This window comes from Cyanistes caeruleus, chromosome 1 (assembly GCF_971803275.1).
Source record: "Cyanistes caeruleus chromosome 1, bCyaCae1.hap1.1, whole genome shotgun sequence".
NCBI classification, from domain to species: Eukaryota; Metazoa; Chordata; class Aves; order Passeriformes; family Paridae; genus Cyanistes; species Cyanistes caeruleus.
The window spans coordinates 69,511,306-69,534,476 of NC_141701.1; the positions used below are offsets into that span (position 1 = coordinate 69,511,306).

General features: G+C 40.1%; 1 protein-coding gene across 6 annotated transcripts in view; it reads left to right on the forward strand.

Moving 5' to 3' along the window:
* GRB10 (growth factor receptor bound protein 10) overlaps window positions 1-23,171 on the forward strand; it is a 146,725-nt gene that overhangs the window by 77,835 nt on the left and 45,719 nt on the right. For all 6 annotated transcript variants that reach the window (XR_015289462.1, XR_015289524.1, XR_015289517.1 and 3 more), the window contains exons 5-6: window positions 12,227-12,443; window positions 15,187-15,328. Coding sequence is in view for 3 of the 6 variants with exons in the window: in XM_086898266.1 (XP_086754392.1) it covers window positions 12,227-12,443; window positions 15,187-15,328 (359 nt within the window). In the remaining 3 variants the exon portion in view is untranslated. The remainder of the gene's footprint in view (window positions 1-12,226; window positions 12,444-15,186; window positions 15,329-23,171) is intronic.

Consider the following 23,171-nt stretch of genomic DNA (forward strand, 5'->3'; position numbering starts at 1 on the left):
GTATTTTTGAGAATGTAGAATTTACTGAAGTCCAAATACAGGTCACCTCTAAGGCTAGGGTGGCATCCCTGATGAGTCGCTCAGTCAGAAAACCAAAGCTGGGAAGGCTTGCTGCTGGGAAACCCGTGGTTATTATTCCTTTGGTGGCTAACCTGGAGGTGCTGTCTTTGTTAAAAAGACACTGAGAGAAGTCCTTCAGAGCCTTCCAGCCTTACAGCAACATTCTGGCCTACCATGAGCTCTGTCCTGTTGATGCATTGCCTCTTTCTAGGTCTAAGCATTTCTAGGTCTGTAAATACGTGGGCATGCTTTTGGTGGAGCAAACCAGTCTTCTCTGCTTTTCTGGGCTTTATTTCAGGTGTGAAACAGAGCAAGGTGAGCAGATTATCTCACCTCTTGAGAACACTGACCCTGTGTCCACAGGTTTTTTGCGGCGTCTCTCCTCAGAGGAGTGGAGGGGTGAGTTAAAGCAGTGCAGTGCAGGACATCGTGCTCTACAAGCTCGTTTGAGCATGCTGGTGACATCCTTGTCATGTGGGATAAAGAAGGAGAGACAGCCTCATAAGAAGCGATGGTCTGTTCACAGAGTACTCTTGAGGGAAAATATCTTATGTTCTGCTTCCAGCCTTTTTCTGTGGGTGTGCAAGAAGGTGAGTCTAGGCAGGAGGTTGGTCTCCATGAACACCAAGTAGGTGGAGAAGAGCAGCAAGCTGATTTCCCAAAATCACAGAATATGCCCTGCTTACCTGAACCAGAAGTGCACACAGCTTGTGAAATCAGGCACATGGATCTCAGAAGGAAAATGGGTATAAGTTTGTTTTGACTCACACTGAGCTGAGATGAGTCGTTAGCACCCCTGCAGATTTTGCCTCTGGGTGAGCCCAGTCTTGACTGATTTTCACCAGTACAGCTTACCTGTGGGATATAAATCACAAAGGATCAGGCTTTGCCTAGCTGAAAAGAAAAGAAACTTGATTTGATGAGTTCAGAAGAAGCATTAGCACATGGTTTTCTTAGGCCTAAATAAAGTTAGGCTGATGTTACTGATTTTCAATGAAGTTTTGAATGGCAAATGTAGATTACTTATTCTTTTGTATTGTTGCTGGTCTCAGGATTGTTGTTGGTGACATAATCCTTGATTTGGGTTGGGGCTTTTTTTTTTGATTGTTATTTTATGTTAAAAAAACCAAAACAGGTGAACTCACGGGAGTTCTTGGAATCAGTGTAGTCACAGCAGAGGGAGGCATCACAGACCTTTTATAAATGACTGTTTTTCTCCTGAGCGGAGTGGGGTACAGACACCTTCAGCGGTGGCTCCACACCACCATTTGGGGTGAGACTGCAGCAATATGCTTTGCCATCTGGGAATGTGTGTGGCAGGACTGTGGCATTCCCTTCTCATGCAGTGGAGGTTCATGCTTTGTTACAGCAGTAATTCCTCACAAATTTTCCACCCTTTGCTGACAAGGCCAAGGGAGGAGATCTTATTCTGCACCCCAAAAGACTGTGTAATTTTTCAGAAGCAGCTGCTTGGCTTGCCTGAAAGGAGAGCCTAAAATAGGTGATTTGGGGACAGCATATCTGTGTGCATATGAAATTAAATGTGTGCCCCAAAACACTACTGGTCCTTTAGTAGGGCTAAGAAATGTAGGGAAAGCTTACATTGAAGTGCTACGTGACAAGAGGACATTTAGATGGCAGCTGCCTTCGTCTCTGAAGTGAAGCTAAGGTAGTTAGGCTTGCTTATCATTATTTGTTGGGTGCCAGGTTTAAAAGCCAAGTCAGAGGCAATTTCTAATGTTCTACAAGTAAATTCATTTTAATCCCCAGCAAGCTTTTAAAGGAGGCTTTTTTAATGCAATGTTGCAATTCCAAACAAATCTCCCCCAGTTTAGGCTTTTGTAGCTATTTTACTAAAATGAGAATTGCAGCTAATACTAAATTATTAAAGCAACTGATAAAAAACCCAAAATTACCCTTGCATTTAAGCATTTTATTTTTTCATATGACTTTGGTTCTGCTAAATTTGACAAGAAGTACCTTAAATATGAAATATTTCAGTTGTCTACTTTGTAAGTCCAGCAGTCATAGCTAGGTAACTATTATATGCTGAAAACGCAATATTTAATTAACTTGGAAGAGTAGCTGATTCATTAATTGCTGTGTGCAACTTTTGGAACTTTTATTACATCCTCAACATGCTTTCTAAGCCAGCAAAAAACCTATTTTAAAGCAAGATTTAAAACTCATGGTTTAACCTTAGTAGGAGTAAAGGTTAGTTTGGGTATCAGGTGATGAGGGACACTAATAATAATAATAATAATAATAATAATAATAATAATAATAATGATTAGCATGAGCTCTGCAGATCCATCACTTCCTGAAGTGAAAAGCTAATGGACTTTCTAGGTTAGTCTAACCGCTTTTTACTTGAAAGCATTGTTGAAGTTGTTGTAGAGTGGATTTGAAATGAAACCCCCTATGCAAGAAGCCTGGGGTTTGCTGGCTGCCAGGCAGGGACTTCCCCAAGCAGTTGGGTGATGCTCTCTTGGAGCAGCCACTGGCACTGGTGCTAGAGCAGGCACGGCATTGCTGGCTTTGGCTGGAGATAAGGCAGCACATTAGGAGGTTATGCATGATGTTTCCTTGAGCAGGGATAAAGCTTGGGCTTTCTTGGCAGGATGGGAGGGACTAATTCATGCAATGGTTACTTATATTGATTTGTAAGGGTTGTTCAGCTGGGAATCCTCAGCTGGGTATTATGGTGTTTAATCAGGGAGAGAGAACACAGGTTGCCAAAAGGAAACCAATAGATGCTTTGACTGTTTTTAACTTTGCCTTTAATAGCTTTAGATTTGCAAGACACGTGTAGCTCTTCTCATCTGTGTGAATTTTTAACTTCTTTTTGAGCTGTGACTTGTGTAGTAGTGTTATTTATCTATATTTGATTTGTACTCTTACTTTTTTTCTTCTTTTTCTCTGACATGGGCAATAAGAACAAAATACCCAAGCAAAACTTTTGAGAACCACTATGAGTAGAAATCTGTATATGGAAATGGTAGAATAAATTGGGAAAAATATTTTTTTAATGTAAACATAAGAAACACAAACCATTCAGCTGGACCTGGGGGGGAAGGGGGGCAGGAAAAAAGGGTGGGGGCAGCTGGGGTCTGGCTAGTCTCTTCAGAGCAGGACACTTGCTGGGAGCTGCTGTGGCTGGGAGAAGAGAATTCACTATCTCCCAGACGGAGCGGGTGCTGCTTCTCCTTCTCCCCTCTTTGTTGGTGGCCTCACACCCCCTGTCCTGCCGGGACGTGTGGCAGTGCCAGGCACCGCCGCGGAGCTGCTGATACACCTCAGCCACCGGCCCAGGATCTCAGCTCATCCCTGCTGCTCCAGCTGAGTGTTCCTCAGAGCCCTGCAGGAGCACCGGGACTGCCCGCCTGAGGGGTTTGTGAAACAAAGCCTCTCCTCCATCCCTTCCCGTCTCAGCTGAGAAGGCTGTCACGGGCTCCCTGGTTCTGTTTTCTTGTTAGCGCTGTAGTTATTGTTGTTTGTTTGCCTGGTTATAAATACTAGTAAAGAACTGTTATTCCTATCCCCAGATCTCTGCCTGAGAGCCCCTTGGTTTCAAAATTAGAATAATTCCAATGAGGAGGTTTACTTTTTCATTCCAGGGGAGGCTCCTGCCCTCTCTAGCAGACACCTGTCTTCCAAAACTGAGACAGTAATCTCTATAAAAATGCAACTAAACCTGACCTTTTCTGAGTCAAATTGCAGTTCTCACTGATACAAGATATCTTCTTAAAGCCATTCTCTCATATATATGACTGTCTAATATAACGTGCAATCAAGCATTTACCCTGTGGTCAACTGACAGTATTTCAGTTCACCTCTTCATTGCCACCCAGTGTTATGCTTTTTGAGCTCTGACTTTTAAGTTCCTTAATGGCTCAGTAGGTTAACATGCCTGCTGTCTGAAAAGTTCCAGTGGGTTTTCTGTTTGTTCCGTGTGGGCTGCACAGGCCAGGAGTCCTTCTGCCACCCAGGTGTTCCCACACCCACGTCCTCTTGATGGATAAGTGACAGTCTTTCTATGATCATCATTTTGGGATATACTGACAAGGTTTGCTTTCTCAGTTTTCCTGTTGAGGTAATGCATCAAGAGTGAGGCACGCAGTTAACCGCACCAGGAAGATGAGACTTGAATGGAGAATCCCTGGGGTCAGTTGATCTGCTTGTGTCTCATGTTCACTCTTTCTTTTCTTCTTTGTCCTGCATTACAGGTGGGCCACAACAAGGCTATAGGTTCATGACTACTACTCACAAAATTATGCCTTAAGCTTTAGCTTTCCTTGTTTTCCTGTCTCCTCAGGAAAGTCCATCTGGCCTGCGCATGCTGTAATGTGTCACATCCTTCACCAATGTAAACGCTGTCCTTAATAGCTTTTTGAGGATTAGTCTACTCTGACCCCAGGTTTGGCCTCTGAAAGAATACACCATTCTGCCTTCTATGGTGCTTCTTCTGCCTGGGTAACTGAGGCTGGTTTGGGTTTTCCTTCTCTTGATAAACCCAAACAAAGAAATGTTTTCTTTTTAAAAGTCTTTATCAGTATTTTTCTTAAATTAAAGAATTAGAAGTAGGTGACATGAGAAATGGTACAGGAGAACTACTGAAATGCATGTTCATGGAAAAAAAAACCCTTACTTGAAAATTATTTTCACTGGATTTTGTAATCTTCTCAAGAATTATGGTTTCCCAGAGGTCTGCTTAATCTGGTATTCTACTCTAAGTGATGTGTTTACTCAGTAGTTACTATAAAGCAGTGGTTGTGCAGGTATTGGCCTGCAAAGAGGGTTTTGGAAAGGTGACTGGCTGATTGCTGTTATCAGTGATAGCTGGACAAGGGTGTGCTCACCCAATAGGAGGTGGGCAGTCCCAGTGTGCAGTAACACAGGATCAGCTGGTGTCCTGTTTGACTTTGGGTTCAAACTTTGACCTCTTGCTTTTTAGGAAGGTATGCTTTATATTTTATTTTATTTTATTTTATTTTATTTTATTTTATTTTTTAAGTTTTTTTTTCCCCGCAAAGCTGCAAATTTTCTTTGAGAAAATGAGTATCAGGAATTCTGTTTTCTAAACAGTCTGCATGAGTCTGTAAAAGGGACTGGCCATGACTTACATATTTTAATCTTATCTCTTATTGGAACATGCGTAATCAGAATTCTAGGTGGTTTATATGATTTCCCTGGATTTCAAGCCCCTCTCTCATACTGATGCCATTAGTGCTTCAACACTTGTGTGTGCAGTAGAGTCAAGCAAGAAGTCAGCAGTGATGGTGGTGATACCCACCTACAGCAATTGTCTGTCGGGGCAACCAATATCCATCCACTCCACAAACAGACCAACCTGATTCTGCTGTCCTTGGTTTAGAAATGGGCGTATCCACAGTAGAAGGTGCTTCTGAATGTTGTCTGTGAATAATTGCAGCGTCATTAACGGGCCATCAAAAATCAAAACCATTAAAATCTCCATCAGAGACATGCTTTGCCTTAGTTTGTCCCCATAATTAACAAATAAACCCTCCTTGTCCACCCTCCCTTCCCTCAAATGCTTAGCTTTCATCATCTTCTCTCTTCAGGATGTCAAGTGTTTTGTGTAAACTGGATGAAAACTGAATTTTTCATTTTTTCTCCTTTCATCTTTTTCTATCACAATTCCTAGCAGGACATCTATAGCCATAGAAGCTTTCATTTTTTTATGAGCACCTTTCCTATATAACTTATTCCTATAGTTGTTACCTAGCAACATTAATTTTGTTCAATTTATTTTGTCTTCTATTTCAAGAAATCTATCAGGTGTGTTTTGAGAACTTATCTGGCGTCCAACCATGAACATTTAGAAAAGAGGTGTAAAATAAGAAAGTTCTCTCCATCACCTGTACTTAGTGTATGTATACTTGGTATTAGCCATCACAGCCGTACTGGCAGAAATGGGAATAGATGTGTGTGGCATTTAGAAATTGCCTGGACAATACTGAAACAGTTACAAGTTCACTGTTGATTTCTCTGTGTGGTGTTTCAGTGTGCTCAAAGAGCACAGATGCCTATCTCAATTTCATGCTCTTTTACTAACCAGCATCTCTGTTTCTTGCCCTTCTCTCTACGGCATGGTCCATTTAGCATTTTGCAAGCTGCACATGTACTGATGTGACATTTTGTAGGCTAGCAACCATAGTTACAATACAAAATACAGGATTTCACTTAAGCTGAAGAACATTAGAATGCAATAAAGGAAAGGAGTGCAGAGGCCCATAAGGAGACTTACAGGGCACATAAAGGGGTTCAGGTTTGTAATTTTTAATTCAGACTGTGGTTGCTCTGGAGGTGTTGATGCCTCTAGGACACAAAGTTGTCTTTGTGTCTTCTGCTTTTACTTGAACAAAAAAACCCTCTAAGCTTCTAATGTTCAACTGAGGCAGTCTTGATATTTTTATAGTTCTGTCTGACAGCCTTCTCTCATCTGGAGAACGGTATGAAGGCATAGGGTTTGCAAATATTTTTTAATATTGTGTTTTTGTTTCTTGTGCTCAACTTCCCACCTATATGGAGCTTTCAAGAAATCAGGAGGGGACAGATTGCATAGAATTGGAGCTGGTATTGGGAACGGAGGGTGTTATTCAGCTGTAGCATCACTGTAGAGGACACTGTGGGGTTTTTAAAAAAATTACAAGAGATCTGCTTATTATCACCCACCTTCTGTTGCAGATGTATCTCAGAGGTGTAGAAGCTGCCAAGTATTAAATACATGCATCCGTAGGGGTCTGTGGATACCAACTGTATGAAAATTGCAGATCAACTGGTGCCTGTTGCATTAGTGGAAGATGAAGTCAGAGTACAGAGGGATATGAGATATTTGGGTAAACATAGTGAGTGTAGTAACATGCTCAGATGGAGAAAGTAATAGAGGAGCATGAGTGTTACCTGGAATGGAGTTCTTTTTGCATCATTACAACTGCGTGTTGTCAGTAATAGCACACTTACTAAAAATGTTAGTGATGGAGATTTCTGAAGTCTTTTCAAAGTGGCATTTAGACACAGTACTGGAGGGACATGCTTGTGCAAGGGATCCCCTTAATATGAACGGTTATCTTAAAAAAGCAGTTTTTATGCACATCTCACTGTGGAAATCCTTTTGTGCATTTTTAATCGTAAGCCATGAGATTTCCGCAATGCTAAAACCCTTGTAAAACATAAATGTATCACTGGTATGAATCAGGATAACTTAGAGGCAGTTTTAGAGGATTTGAAACAGGATCTTGAGGTAGATACCACAAGTATTTTATATGGGTTTTTTTCCTCCTTTTCAAATTCTGGTACATTTCTTCTGTTCATTTTACTATAAAGGTATTTTACCTGTATCACCTATGATTTACATAGTGTTTCACTGCATCATCAATACAGGATAGTAGGCTGTATGCAGTTGTCTGCATTTTCTTTCCCTGTTTCCATCTGTCTCCTTGAGGGTTAATTCACATGTGCTGGAGGGGCTGCTCACAATTTGGATACCATGCTCTACTCAGCACTAACTTCAGTGAAATCTTATATTAGGTGTATCTTAGCTTTTCTGTTTTGTCAAGATGGCTCTTGAATATGCTGCTCTCAAACTCATTTGGGGAACTGATTGCTGGTGTTAGATTGTCAAAAAGGAATGGTGATCAGTTAACAGCTGCCTTACTGTATAGAACACTTGTTTATATATGTGCTGTTAGGTTTCATGTAGTATCAGACTTAATTCCATGGCAACACAAAAGTGCTAGATAGTCTTTTTACAAGCCTTCTACCAAATTCCTAGTAGGTCTTGCATCAGTTATCTCAGAACTGATGTAAGGGACGAAGTTGGGTGATTAAATTCAAAAATGAGCAAACAAGATGGAATTTTATTTTTTTTTAAATAAAATGTTTTTAAAAGCCTCTTAAAGCACAACTAATTTAGGTCCTGTGATGTTTTCCAAAGTGTTCCCTATGAACTGGGGACCATATGTGAAAGGGAAGGGTATTTGCTGAACTGTCAGGGACATAAAATGTATCCTGGTCTGTAGTCCAAAGCTGAGATTCTTTCCATGTTAATCTCTTTTGCAGTAAATAGAATTTCTGCAATGCAGTGAGCCCCTTGACAGCTGTGAAAATACCTGCTTTCTTCGGGAAGCTGGCACAGCTGAAGATGAGCAGGATCATTTCAGCTTTATGTTGCTTCAGAATAAGAATCTGCTTAGTCTTGTTAGCTGAGCTTAGCATGTCAAGGCCAACAGCTACCAAAATAAGTAAATAAATGAGGATGTAGAGGATAGAGAAGGGCTAGAAGCAGAAAAGCAAGTGGGACATGGTTAAGTACAGATTAAAGTTTGCTCAGGCCTAATTTAGGAGTTATCATCCCTTCTATGTTATGCTCAAGAACATTAAAAATGTATTCAAGGTGCTTTGTTTTATGGAGCAAGATATTTTACCTCACTAGCTTAGTAGAGTTTTTGTAACAAAGTTTCCCTCTTTCCTTGAATTGAGCTTTTAAACCTTTTCTTGTAATTGAAATAATGATTTACTTTACCAAAAATATTACTTGCAATATCCAGTGGAGCTGGTTTCTGAAAAAAGCCAAAATTTAACAAGTTGTGGGCAAGGAAACAAAATGAAGTTCAGACAGCTTCCAGTGTGTTCACTTTGATTCCAGTTTGGGAAAGAAGATTGCTCACAGCAGAGTCTACAAAACTGTCCCTGTCCACCACCAGAAGTATGTCAGAGCTAGGTTTTTCAACTGTTCTCCTTTAAAAATGACAGTCAAAAGCTAAGGGCTGTTTGCATGTTTGTGCATGGAAGTGATGTGTAGCCTCTGTGCTATTCAATTGAAATGGAATAGACCGTGAATATCCACTTTCGTACTTCTTGATCTTACGGCAGAATTCAATACAGATTAAGGAAAATACCATATTGTATCCCTGGAAGTGCATGTATGCAAGATACTTGGGGAGCTGGAAGCTCCTCAGCTACCTGCAACTCACTCTGCCTGCTGGATTCTTTCAGGTCAGTCACAAAATCTGTGTGTATATACTTAGAGGACCAGTATGGTGCTGTGCTGGCTCAAAGTTCAATGATTTGCAAATTTTGCTGTTAGGCAGCAAGCCTTCTCAAAGTCAGTTTTTGTCTGGAAAAAAAAAAAAAATAAAAAAAATCTGTATAGGGTTATCTTGATGGAGGCGGGATCTCACTGGTTGGGAGAGAAAGATACTTTGAGGGACTGCACTATATATGAAATACTCTTCTGAACAATATACTTGCATATGGTTGAAGCATAAATCTTGTTTGATTATTTGATTTTTGTTCAGTTAAATTCTGTGGAGAGTCATCACAGTAACATACTGGATTACTTGGCAGGCTGAGACATCTGCTGGCACTTTGGAGGTGTAGGCTACATCAGTGATGTTTCTTATTGCATCATGCTGAAATCTCCCTGAAACATAATGGCATTTAGTAGTAAATGCCATTGTATAGAGATGAAACTGTCTGAAATTCAAGATTGCAGGCTTTGTCTTCAAAAAGCTTAAGGATCATAAAGATCTTTTGCTCCTGCAAAAGTTTTTTAGCAAGACTGAGGGCTATTATTAACAGTGCTGCATCCGCAGAGAAAAGGAGCTGACAGAGGAGTGAAACCAGATTCTGGACTTCAGTGCAGCATATTATTAGGAGAACTCTATATGCACCTTGTCAGTGCCTCTCCTGCTAGAAATTGAACTTAGGTGTGTAATTGATATACTTAAAAGCCTGCTAATGGTAATTCAATGCTTTAAACTATGTACTTGTTTTGCTTAGTGTTTTGCATAAAGTCCCTCATTTTAGATATATTAAGCTACATAGGACAACTTTGCAATTATTTGTTTGTTCAGGGACAGCTTGAGATGACTCTTAATTGTTCCTCCCATGTTGCAGTCACCTGAAAACTTAATGATCTTGCACACTAATAGCTTTGTCTAAATGGTTAATAAATTAGCACCCTCAGGGACCAAGCCATATGGACTCCCACTGCATATATGCCTCAACTTCTCTTTCTGCTTTTCAGCATGCTAAACAATTGCTGTTAGTTGCTGTAATTTACTCCCTGACTCTGTGGTCAGAGTCTGTCTTTTATGTCTCCTATATCCAACCCCTAAGCATTTACTTGACAGCCATCTGACACCGTACAGCTCAGTACTTTAGATGAATGATAAAATTTAAAAGCCTTGTAATTTGGCCTCTTCCTCTTTATACTTCTACTTCTGTGGTTCCCTTGTGATTGCTCGTGAAGTGTTTTCTATATGTCCTCTCCCAACAGGATAAAAATCTGGAGGATGGAATGAAATTCAAATTGCAGCTCTGTCTCAAGATCACTAAAAATAGCAGGAAAATTATTGTAGACTTTGTCCAAGCAAAGCAAAGCTTAGATTGTTGAAAATCCATCTACTAAGCTGACATACAGAGATGGTGTAACCTAGTGAGGGTGAGTCTCAGTAGTAGTGTAGTAGCTGTTAAATACAAAAATTGAGGTAAATTATCATAAATAATTGAAAGGAAGAAACCTGTTTGTGGGGTGATGTGTTTGTGGTTTTTTACTTTCTCTTTTTTTTTTTTTTTTGACATACGTTCAAACCTTAAAATCCTCTTGAGTATGTTCTAAGTGAAGGCTAAGTGGCTGTTACTTTATAGTAAAGAGCCTACTGACTTTCAGTGAGAAACATGGTATTTCAGGTCGCTAAATAGAGCTTAGGTGTAGGGGCATGACCAGAAACCTGTTTAATTCTGAGCAGATCTTTTGTTCACCCAACACTGAGAATAGAGATCATCAGCATCCTTATACAATTGCCATTGTAAATGCCACGTTCGGATCTCATTATGGTTATCAAGGCGTGTTGCTGGTGGACAGAAATTGAGTGATGCTGTTTTAGATTATATTCTCAAGAAATGTGATATTTGTACAAAATCATTTATGGTATCTAAAAGAAGATAGTGCAACTGGTTGCAAGGTGCTTCTTTCATTTACCTAGAAATCATGGCAAAAAAATGGATATTGGAAAATACAGTGTGTTTTTGCCACCTTCATCGCTTGTCTCTACTTTCCATCCCTGTCAGGAAGATTTTTGTGAGATGGAAGGTTTGCAGGCAGCAATGGTATGTTTTGCCACGCCAGTTGATATGGCTGGAAAATAAGGCCACATTTTTGGCTGCACAAAGCTCTGTTTGGTCAGGAGTAGCTGTTCAGGCAGTGGCTGTGCTGTAACCAGAAGCAGATATCAATGTGTGTGTTCATCAGCCCGCTGAACTCCTGATAAGGAGTGATGTAACTTGTGGCTAGGAAGTAATTACAGTGCTCTGCAAGAGGAGTTCAGAGAGTGGCTAGTGCAAAGGGCTTGCAGAGTTCTCTTGTCTTGCAGAGTACTTACGATCATTAAGGAGGAATGATTGAGCACAAGTTACTTATTTACAATGAGGTGAGGTTGGTGCCCTTTTTAGGAACTGATGTTCTTCCAGCCAGCCACATCACATCCTTGGTTGATTTACTTTGTACTCTTTAAGGTAGAAGTCTATCTATCACACTGCAAGAGCAAGAATACAGTAGATCTTTTTATATGAAAGTCATTGGACTGCCCTTCAAAATACCATATCACAAAGATATAGTAGGATTTTTAGCAAGATATAATCATCACTTGTATAATGGCGTCTTCTAGCTCTGCAGCACTTAGTTTTTTTTTTTGTAAATTATTTGGTCTTGCAAAGTATTTATTACAGTATTGGACAATCTAAACTTGATACGTTGCCAAGCCAAACTGAGGTATTTGCAAGTGATATGCTTTGGAAACATATGGCAGTTTATCAGTAAATGAAGTGGTGTTTGACATTACCATTATTATTATTAACAATTGCACCAAATTCTGGTTCAATACACACACACATATATAGTAAATATTGTGTCCATAGCTTTTCACCATGGAAGACAAAACAAATGTCCATTGCTGGCTGTTAACAGTTGTGGTTCTCTAGTCTAAAAGAAATACCTTATTTCTGCAATAATAATTTGCACTGTAAAAATGTAGTTAAATAATTATGTGATAATTTTACTGAAACTAAATCTTTGCTCTTGCCACATTTCCTTTGCCTGGGACTTCCAGGTATGTTACACTGTCTTTATTTTATCTTTCAGATGACGATGTGGACCTGGAAGCTTTGGTAAACGACATGAATTCCTCATTTGAAAGTTTATACTCTACATGCAGTACGCAGTCGGAAACCACTCCGCTCCTTCAGAATGGCCAGCTGAACCGCAGCCAGCTGCCATCCTCGGGGTCCGGCACCCTGCAGCCCATGTCCCCAAGGCAGAAGGTGCAGCGCTCACAGCCAGTGCGCATCATGGCAGTCAGGTAGGGACAAGGCACTCGCCTTCTTTTCCATAAACTGTCATGAACTGGCTTCAAAATAACTGTATTTTACAATAGGAGAGCCACTTTGGTAAAGAACTTAATAGTGTTAGACTGGATATTTGCATAGAAAAATGTACTAAGTAGGTGAAGATCATAATATTTCCACATGTTATCACCTTTCTTTTAGTCAAGGTTTGATGTTTCTGCAGTAGCTGATTTGTAGAAGTGTGTCATTGGTAGCAATTGGCAGAAGCTATATCCATATTTGGATTTTTTTTCCAAACTATTAAAACCAGCGCTCTCAAGTCTGGTGTCTACTGACAGCCTAAAGGTTTTCTTAAAAGTAAGAGATCATGTAGATAGATGAGGATATGCTCGACTACTTTTGATATACAGAAAGTGCATCTCTCTTTGTGGAGGTTTCCTGAATGGTGTAAGACCAACAAAAAAAAAGGAGCATGTCTTTGTTATTTATCTTCCCAGAACACTTTCAACTCACTCACTTGAGTGCACTGTGTAAGTCATTACCTAAAAAACAGTGTTAAAGTTGTCCCCCTGTTGTAAGGCTGAGGAGTGGAATTCAGGCTTCAAGTGGAAATCTCTTGATGGTGATGGGAGAGTATATAGGTGATGTACATGTTCTTAAAATCTTTTTAGGCAGTAGGAGGAAGGGAGCTCCTGTCAGCATGAGTAGCTCAATTCATTTCTTTCCTGCTAGTTAACAATTTCTTCTTTTAAGGAAGTGAAAAGTAATAATATAATAAAAGAAAAATTCTGAGTATGGAAGGGGTGGTTTCTAGGTCTTTACACTGATGTATTGCTTATAGGAATGGTATACTAAAGACAGTCAGCTTTTCTGTTCAAATGTGTATGCAGTGCAACTGAGCTGATGATGCAATCAGTTCTACAGGTATTTCATAGTTAACCTCAAATTGGGCTGTACTAGAAAATGTACTCTCTGGTGTACTACAGCTGTTGATGTTTTGTAAATATCTCAGTCAAAACACTTAAATATTCTTTGGCATTTAATAACTTAGCAATTCTTGTTTTGAGAACACTTTGCCTTTTTGAAATCTGTACTTCCATGCACACCAGAACATCCTGTGCTTATCATCATTAAATAAGATAATGGTGAAGCTTCTATTCAGGGTTATCTGGACCCAGCTTGTTTGCCACCAGAACAGAGTGATTGACTGTGGTCTCCGAGGAGCACAGGTTGAGTGTATCAGTTACGAAGTAAATGATCCACTGGCAGCAGTACAGGTGCAGCAGAGCACAGCACAGAGAATTCCCAGCTTCAGGAAACCACACCTTTCTGATTGTATTGAGTCTGTGGTTCCACTTCTTACAGTGGACGTCAGTCAAAAACTTGAAGTACAGTACACTGTTGCACAGATATGACATGTCTACTGGTCTGAAGAATCTTACACTGTCCTTTTATCCTATGCTGTAGAGAACTGCACACATGGGAAGCACCAAAAAAAAAATAAAAAAGCAGGCCAAGCAGTTGTTGGCATTGTTCATAGTTACAGGTAGGATTTTGGAATCTCTATTTATCACACCTCCCCAGATCTGTAAGGCTCATTCATGGAACACCAAGGCAACTAAATTGTAGGACAAAGTTACCTGGGGGGCAGATTTCACAGTAGTTAAATTTTGTTATCCCCCAGGTTCTGTTACAGGTAAAGACAGTGAGAGTACCCTGAGTGAGACATGCTGCCAGGGGCAAAACCATCAGTTGTCTCTCAGGAGACTGTTAAGGGAGTCTCTGGTTGCTGAAGGCATGCAGAAAAATGAGAGCAAACTGAGTTTTTAATGATTTGCCTTTCAAATCCAGGAGTTAGTTGATTTGAAAACTTTCATGATTACCACTAGATGGTGCCTCCTGCTTAGGCATTGAAGGGCAGCCTGCTGCAGTCAGCTAGTGCATCTTCAGTAGTGATGTCCTGGCAGCAGGGAAACCAAAAGCCATCTGTGTAGCCATTAATAGGTCTTAGAGCTTTTCTGGTAGGTTTTAGTTTTTCTTTTGTTGGTGTGGGCACTGCAGGTGTATTATAAACTGGAACTTGAAGCTCCGTTATATGTTGACTCATTGAGGCGTACCAAGGTTGGATGCACACTTGTGTGGACAGTAATTGTACAATGAGCACAAGGTGCGAGGGTGTAATTTCAGTTTATTGCTTATTGCTAAAGCCACGTATTTAAATTTTCATTTCTTCAGGAAATGCCGAGTTGCTTGGAGATAGAATCTGGTATTATAAGGAGGTGACAATATTGGTTTAAGTCTCATCTTAGAGAACTTTACAGTGGGGTACATGTTTGTTTTCAAATCCACTTGGAATTTGGCTCTGAGTGACTGCCATTGTTTTGTCCTCTTTCTCATTGGTTTGGAAGAGCTTTGCTGACTTTCTGGCACACACAGCTTAAGCTTGTAATCTAGTGCTTACAACAGTGAGTACAGCTAGATATTTCTGTTTATTTTATTTGCACAGTTACCTCAGTTACTCACCCAAGTAATCAAATTATGAGCAACAAAACAAGCACAGATGCCTGACCAGTCATTTTTCACATGCAATTACCTACTTTGTGCTAGGAGTTGCTGTAACTGTATACTAGTTACCTAGAAAAAGAGTGTGTTTGATTCCTTGTCTTTAGTGTCATTATCACAAACGCTGGGCCAGGAGAATCAGGTCTAGTGATGCCAGTTTGCTCCTCTTAATGCGTAGTGCTTCTGTGTTTACAGGCGGCTTCAAGAGGAAGAACAGCAATTCCGAACGTCATCTTTGCCAGCCATCCCAAATCCCTTCCCAGAACTCTGTAGTCCTGCAAGCTCTCCAGTGCTGGCCCCTGGATCTTTACCTCAGAGTCAACCTGCTAGTAAGCATGTGAGTATGGGATGAAGCTTTGGGTCATCCATTCGTGTGCAGACCAGCACTGGACTACTTCATTTTGAAGGGAGGAAGAAAGCTTCCAGATAAGTGAAACACTTGTAGACTTTGTCTGCGAGTAGGGCAGCACTGGCTGAGAGGGTATCTCCAAATAAGCTACAGACCGTTTTTGAAAGGTTTGTAAGAAAGAAGTGTAAAAATGAAGTAAGCCTCTTTCAGAAAAATGCATGTTGTGAATGAAGCAGTAATGCTTAATATCCTTCAGATTCTGTTATTCAACCTAAAGATTTAATAATACTGAAGTCAAGTGAATTAGCTTAGAGCTGGATGAGGATCTGTGCCTTTTATACTGCATATTAGAGGTGCCACAAAAACACTCAACACCTGAATTCTCTAAAGATATTGTGATGCTTTATTTGCTGTTTTTCATGAACCTGCTCAAAAACCAAAGGCGTTCTTAGAGCTTGTAACTATGCACAGCTCATTGTAATGGGATTTAAGGAGAAGGTTGTCTCACAGAAAGCTGGTGGAGTAATTTTCTGAGTTCTTAGCAATTAAGATAGCCCAGACTGAGTTCTCACTTGATCCAGAGTAGTAACTTCAGCAACACAGCAGTTTTTCTTCTCTGTCCTACTCCATTCTATAAAACCAATCATCTTGTTTTATATCATTCCTCAAGCACACTTGGAGACTAAAGCTGGTCTCAAAAACCTTTATTTTGTAAGCTGTGCTGACCTGCATGGGAATGAAAAGATGGGTTACTCTGACTATTGGCTTACAACAGTTCTGTTCTTTAGTACCCAAAAATATTGAGAAGTTCTGTGTCACTGCTCAATTAGTTTGTAATTAGCTCCTACATCCTCTCAGAGATAAAGGGTTTGGGTGGGCGGTTCAGTTGCAAGCAGTAGACCCCTCGAATGTTCTGTGTTGCATTACAGTGCCATAAACAGCCGCCTCCTTTTCTGAGAGACACAGTGCATCTCCACTGGTTTTACTGTATTTCTTACACATACAAAACAGACAGGTAACCAAATCATGCCCTGGGAAAAAATTGAGCCATCCCATTGGGAATTTAGCACAGGGCCCTGTCAGAGACACAGTTACTGGCTAAGCAGAGAGGCTGTTTTGCCAAGGCAATGTTGATGTGACTCTGGGGAGATAAAACCAGGGGCAATTCTGCCTCCTGGCACTTGCCAGCAGAACAGCAGCATACCTGTCTTTCTGAAATAAACTCTGGCCTCTGATGAACCTGTGTTTACCTCTCCAAATATTGCCCAGGTTCAGGGTTTCTTTGCCTTTTAGCTCTATGTTTTACTAAAATTACCCAAGCTATCCTAAACTTGGCTCTGTAAAACCTTAAGGAACCCTAAATGATCTGTGAGTCAGTTTTGATGGAATTTAGAAATCAGTGGTTTAACTGCAGATAAATATAAAAATAACTAGTCTTTTAATGTATGTAAGAAGATGGCTATAAAGGCAGAATAGACGATCTTTTATTTTCCCAAGTTTTACCTTATTTTTAAAAAATTATTCTACCTTACTTTAAAATGAAAATTTTTGACAAATGTTTGAAAGCCTAAAATGAAATAATTCATATTGTATAGATATGTATGCTGCTGAATTTTTTAATCAAAGGCAGTCTGTTATAGTGGTAAAACCTTTTAGGGTACAAGTTGAGGAGGTAAAGCATGTTGGGCAATAATGGTTTCTTTTGTAGATGCAAATACACTTTTCATTTCAGCGTATCAACTCATTGGAGGCAGTTGAGAAACACTGGCTCTTGGTGAGGGAAGAATAGAAAAGTGTTCTTTTCCTGTCTAACAAAGTATATTACTCTCTTTAATGAAAGCTTAAAGAAACAAAACTGAAAAAAACCTTCTAGTTTTAAAGTATGAATGGTAAAAGTAAAAGAGAGTAGGCTTGGTTTCTTCATGACGGAAGAAAACAACTTAATTTTAAACATGGAATATTATTGGATAATAAAATAATCTCTCAGTTAATCTTCCTTGAAATTTGTTTAACTCAGGTTTAGCACCCTTCACAGGAATCTGCTAAACATCACAAGTGAAAAACATAAGTAACTTAAAAAATGTTATACATCTTTCCAACTTCAACGCATTTAAAAATGTGGAGTTTGGGAATTTGAGTAAATTATTTTAGGACATGCTTTGACTGAGATAAATGTCCGTCAGTAGAATACAAACTACTGGTTAATAAAACAAGTGATGAGCTTAGTTAAAGGACTGCAATAGCAAATTTTAATACCTGGCAGTTAGGGAAAATAAGTTGTGCTTTAAGGAAAATATAAATACAATGATAAATGCTAACCAAGGTAAAACATCCAGATGTTTAATTTCAGGTTCTCTGCTTGCAAATTATGAACCCAGATTAAAATTGGAGATTGGAATGAGCCATTCTGTTTACATGGGATATATGTGGTGCTAGTGAATTCTTTTGGTGCTTCTCAAGCACTTACAGGTAAAAAAGCAAATAGCAGTTCCAGCCAGCAGTGCTTCAGGTCTGATCACGCAGGGCATCATGGCACATGCATGGTATGGAGGAAGTGTTGCCTTTGGTCAGCCAACATTTGTGGCACTTGAGAGGGTCTCAGTTAACATAGCCTTCAGGGATTTCAGAAAGAAGGTTCAGATGTTTGCTGAACATCTGAAACAGTGGAGAGATCACTGGGAAGCTGGAGGGTCTGATGACTTGGTAAGAAAGGAAACGTTAGTATTGTTCCTCCTGGAACACCTCAGTGTTATTTCATAATTGTAAAATACAACTTCTCCAGTGATAAGATCTAGTAGTGGTTATGCAAGAGGAATTTAAAGATCAAGTCTTGTTGAACATAGAAGAATCTCATGTCATATCGCCAAGCCTTAGGCATAAAGAAATGCCAGCTCTCTTCAGGTTTTTACTAAAAGTTATATTTTTACCCAGTATATTGTTCCCTATAGGAAAAGGATGCATGTGTGATTGAAAGAGTGAGTGAAGGAGCTTTCAGGTCATAAAGCTTGAATTATATTTTGGGCTGAAAAAATGGATATTGTCTTTTCTCATATGCAAAATTTTATTCTGTAGGTGGAGCCTGAGATAAAAATTTGTTTTTGCTTCTGAGTATTTTCCTTATTTTTTTGTGCAGTTGCCACTGCTTTTTTAACAAGCAGTTCACAGCATTGCTTTATGCACTGCTCTGCATTTGTTTCCTACTCTTGGCTCATCAAAGAAACGTAAAAACAGTAGAAGAGTGAAAAATAACTGTAATAAACCTTTCTTACTTTCTTGTGCTAGGTTCTTTTTACTGTCTTCTCATGGTGACAAAGCATTTTCTTTATTGTACTCAGAAAAATGAAATAATTTCATTTTTTTTTAAATATTTTTATGAGATCTGTTGGGTAATGGTACTAATTTCACTGCAGCAGGAAGCAGTATGCCACCTCTAACTCTGCTGCCAGTCAGGCATTGGGTTCTGCTTTTAAAGCTGATGGCTGCAGCAGCATACTGCAGCTGCTCCCCAGAAGACAGACAACAGTGGGAAATAACAGGTCTTCAGTACCAGCACAAAACTAAAAACATGTGTAGGCAAATGGGGTACTCATTTAATGGGAGAAGTAATCTGGGAAGTAGAACTGGAGTGTTAGGCTTATTAAAATCATTTCAGATTTGTTTGTTAGAGATTTTTTTTTTAACTCTGGATAATCTTCTTTGCTTTAGAAAACGAACTTAATCTTGTGGATCATTTTTTTTGTGAGCACACGAAGGTTGAGAAACTGGCATACAGTTTAGTAGTAAAAGACTTAGAGGAGAAATAACTGTGAACTTTCAGTTTATATTTCAAAGGCTATCCTGCACTGGACAGCATCCACAGTGGCAGCATCTATGCTAATAGGGCTGTGTGACCCAACAAACCTGGTGATAAACATTCAGAAATTATTTGTAATTAAAGATATCCATGCTTCTTTGGAGTTCAGCAGTATGATCCTTTATTACAGGTCTGCAGGTGGAAATGGCCCACTTTGAGCTTAGTTTTACAGTGAAAAATGTTAGATGTCAGTTGTTGATCGTGAACAGGACATGGGTCTGTAAAAATAGGCACAGCTGAAGTTCTAGTAATATAGCCAACCAGCTGGTGAGCACCTGGATGAAAAGTACCAACTGGTTGTGCTGTTGAATCAGTAGCTACTTCAGTTGGTGGTGTGGTGAGTGAGAGTGCAGATGTCATGTGCTTGGAGAAGCCATGATCCTCCAAGTGGTAGCTGACAAAGAGCTCATAAGTCCTTGAGCTTAGAGCAGCATTGTCTGTGAGCTTGGCTAGGAGGCTGACAGGTGAGGAACTCCCTGATCAGTGCATGCCCAAACATTCCCCTCTTCATCATGTGCCCGATTGTCCTCTAAGTATGACCCATCTGCCCATCACTACAGAGACAAAAGCTTCAGCAGACCTCTGAGAGAATTCCCACTTTCCATGCATTGAAAGGGCGAGAAAAGGCAGAAGCAGGAATAACATGGTCTGGGTGACACCAGGGGGCATTGCAAGACCACTTGCTATTTTTCTCTCCCTTTTCCCCACATCTTTGTATGTAAGGCTCATGCACACCTACAAACACAAGATCACCCTATGTCTGAGCGGGGGAAGTGGTTGCAGGCCAGGAGAAGGGATAACCGAAAGTTTTTAAAACATTGTTTACTTAACAGGATAAATATGTTTGTCTAAGAAAAATGGAAACCAGAAAATTACACCAAACCAAGACCAAAAACATCAGATAGCTACCGTACTGCCAGTTGACGTCCATCTTTGTGTTGCTGGTATAAACAAAGAACTAGTTGGTAACTTAGGTTATAATTTCTGGTTGTGTACAAATATTTTGGAAAAAGCATGCAATAATTACATGTAGGTCACCGCAGTGCCACAGGATATTAGGCTTAAGTATCTTGTGTGAGTCAATGAAGCTTTCAACTGTAAAAATAGGGCAAATTTCTCACATCCCCCTCTATACAGCCCAGGCAAACTTCCAAAAAGCAGTTTGATGTACTCAAACTGTTTACTCTTTTCTAGCAAATTAAATTCACAAATGGATATGAATTAATGTTATTCTTTTTTCCAGATTTAGTTACCCTTCAAGGGAACTTCTGTAAACAGACTTCTTAGTTTTTATTGTTCTAATTACTCATTATGATGCACTTTGTTTTATTTTTTTTCCCATAAAACTTTTATATTGGTTCTTTTGAAGATGAGGATGTTGATTTTCTAAAGAGAAGCTGCATAAAAATATGAACTTCTGTATAATGCAGGCACTATATACTAAATTAGATTTTGCATGTGCCACAGCGAATTTTGTACTTGATCCTTCAGTGGAACAATCTTTAGTAACAAGACATTTTGAGAATAAATACTGACATCTGAGTGAGTCAACAGGGCATTACTTTCTCTAAACAGGCCAAATCTGCAGCTGGATATAATCTGGTCATTTTCTTAGGTCCAAGTATAGGCATTCCCTTTAGCCCAACTTTAAAACATGGATTTTCATGAGTATCTGTCATGACACATCATGTTGTTTCTCTCAAATCTCTCTTTAAAGCAAGTCTCTTATGCTAAGTAAATCAATCATACATAAGCTGCTCTGGAGCATGTTTAACTTGGATGCTTTTTTTAAAGGCAGTTGCAATTGTGTTTGGAAAAAATAGGTAAAGAGCAGACCTCTGCTGCAGGGCTGTGATCTAACTGCATGAAAGGAGGCATTTGGGTGCCCCTCTCTTGTTTGGAGAAATAACACTTTCCCAAATGAAACGAGTTAAATTTGATGGGCAGTGTAGGGAGGATGTTGCATTACTTGCTATCTTATCTCCTCTCTCATGGAAACATATTGTCCTGAAATCAGGGTGAGGGTTAGTTCACAGCGTTCTGAAAATTGCATTTACTCATTACTGAAGAAGAGAGTGATGAATATCTGAGGTCTGACAAGCCTTCTGGACTAAGCTAAAGATTGGCAGCCCTTGGTGCTGTTAGTGCTGGTAACCAGGTGGGTCTGCAGGCTCTCCAGCTGGAGCCCTGCACATGCCTGAGGACTGGGATCAGTACAGAGGCAAAGCTGCTGTTTCTCCTTCTTCATGCCTCTTACAGCAAGAAGCTTTGTGGTAGAAAGAAATGAGTGCCTTTGTTCTTGCTTTTTGGAAAGTGCCAGAACAGTAGTTACAGTCCCAACATGAATTACTGGAAATACTAAGGGGATCTCATGCTCAAACCCAAGACTATGTTATTTGTTGGGATTTTTTTGTTTCTAATGACACAAACCTGGCCCAGCTCCCAGGAGCATTTTGGCTCCCTACTCGGAAGTGATGCTCCGGTCATGGGGATGTGCTGGGAGGAGGGCTGTGTGGTCAGGACCAGCAGGGAATGCACTGTCCATCCGACAGTGGTCTGGCACACAGGGCAGGATGGAACCGATCTCGCCCAAGCCTGCCTTGCTCCATGTGTGCTAGTACCCCCACTGGGTCTCCAGCCACACAGTAATATTTGCAGTTGTTTTAAAAAGCACAAGTTTAAGTTAAGCACAAGGCTCAAGTTGCACAGTAATAATACTGAGCAGTCTGTAGTATTTGCATCAGTAACTGCATTAGTGTGTTCATACTGTATTTTTGTGTGTGCATCTCAGTTAAGCGTGCCCTTGCACATTTTGTTGCACATTCCTCTTGCTATATTTTATTAATGGCAGAGTTAGAATATAACTTTACTGTTCTATGATCAGGAATTAACAGAACTGAGGAGTTATCAGGCTGAGAAGCCAGTGAAAAACGGGAAAGCATAATATGAGAGGAATTCTAATTCTCTCTGTGCCTAGTGAGACAGGCAGGAATGGGTTTTCGTGTAAACGTAAGTGCAGTAGGGAATTAAAAAAACCCCAGCACTATACTGAGTGACTGCAACTGTACCATAAACAAATGGTTGAGACGAATCAGAGATGTCATAACTTTTTACTGATAGTCTTTAAGGAGTCATTCAGCAAGGCAGGAATAGCCACACCAAGTGTATGTGACATCTGTGCTGTCTGGACTCGAGGCGTGAGTTCAGCTCGACTTTCAACATTTTGGATAGAAGCCTTTTTGGACTTCTGCTACCCAGTGAGGCAAGTGAAAGAAGGCACCAACTCATAGTTTAGCGCTTCTGCTGTGTGTATCCTATGTGACCTTGTGGTACCAGTTTGTTGCCAGCAGCTGATAGGTGAGCTGACCATGAGGTTCTTCCTGAGGTGAGCTGTGGCAGCTCTTGCAGAGCTGTGCTGGCACTTGCAGCTGAGCTGCTGGTGATCCTTGGTAGATGCTGTGGACGTATGGTGTGCAGGGCTGGGAAGACACCCAAGGTTTTGCTTACTTGCTGGCATCCACTTGTAGGGATGGAAGGCAAAGCTATTCTGTTCCAACCCATCAGCACAGTTGTTGGTTAAGTGTGAGGAGGGATGCTGTTCATTCAGAGCAGGTAAAAAGGCTTCTTTAGACTTGTTTTAATTTCCTGGACAGTGACCTGTGCCCATGATTAAAGTGGAAATCTATCTGAAATGTCCATCTTCACTTAGGTGATGTTTGTGTGTGGATGCATGGGGAAGAAAGAACTTGGAGTTAGTTCACTGTTTTGGTAATGGGATGTTCTTGCATTGTGCCAGAGCTTGCAGATACAGTTTTGTTCCATTTCCTAAACAGGGGGAAATGTCAGTTGGAATTTAATAGCATTTTTGTATTATAAGAATACCACTGAGTTAATTAAATCATTGTGGGATGAGTTTCAATTATCTGTGCTCTTGATTTATAGCCTCCTATTACTGTCAAATTCTTACTCTATTATTCT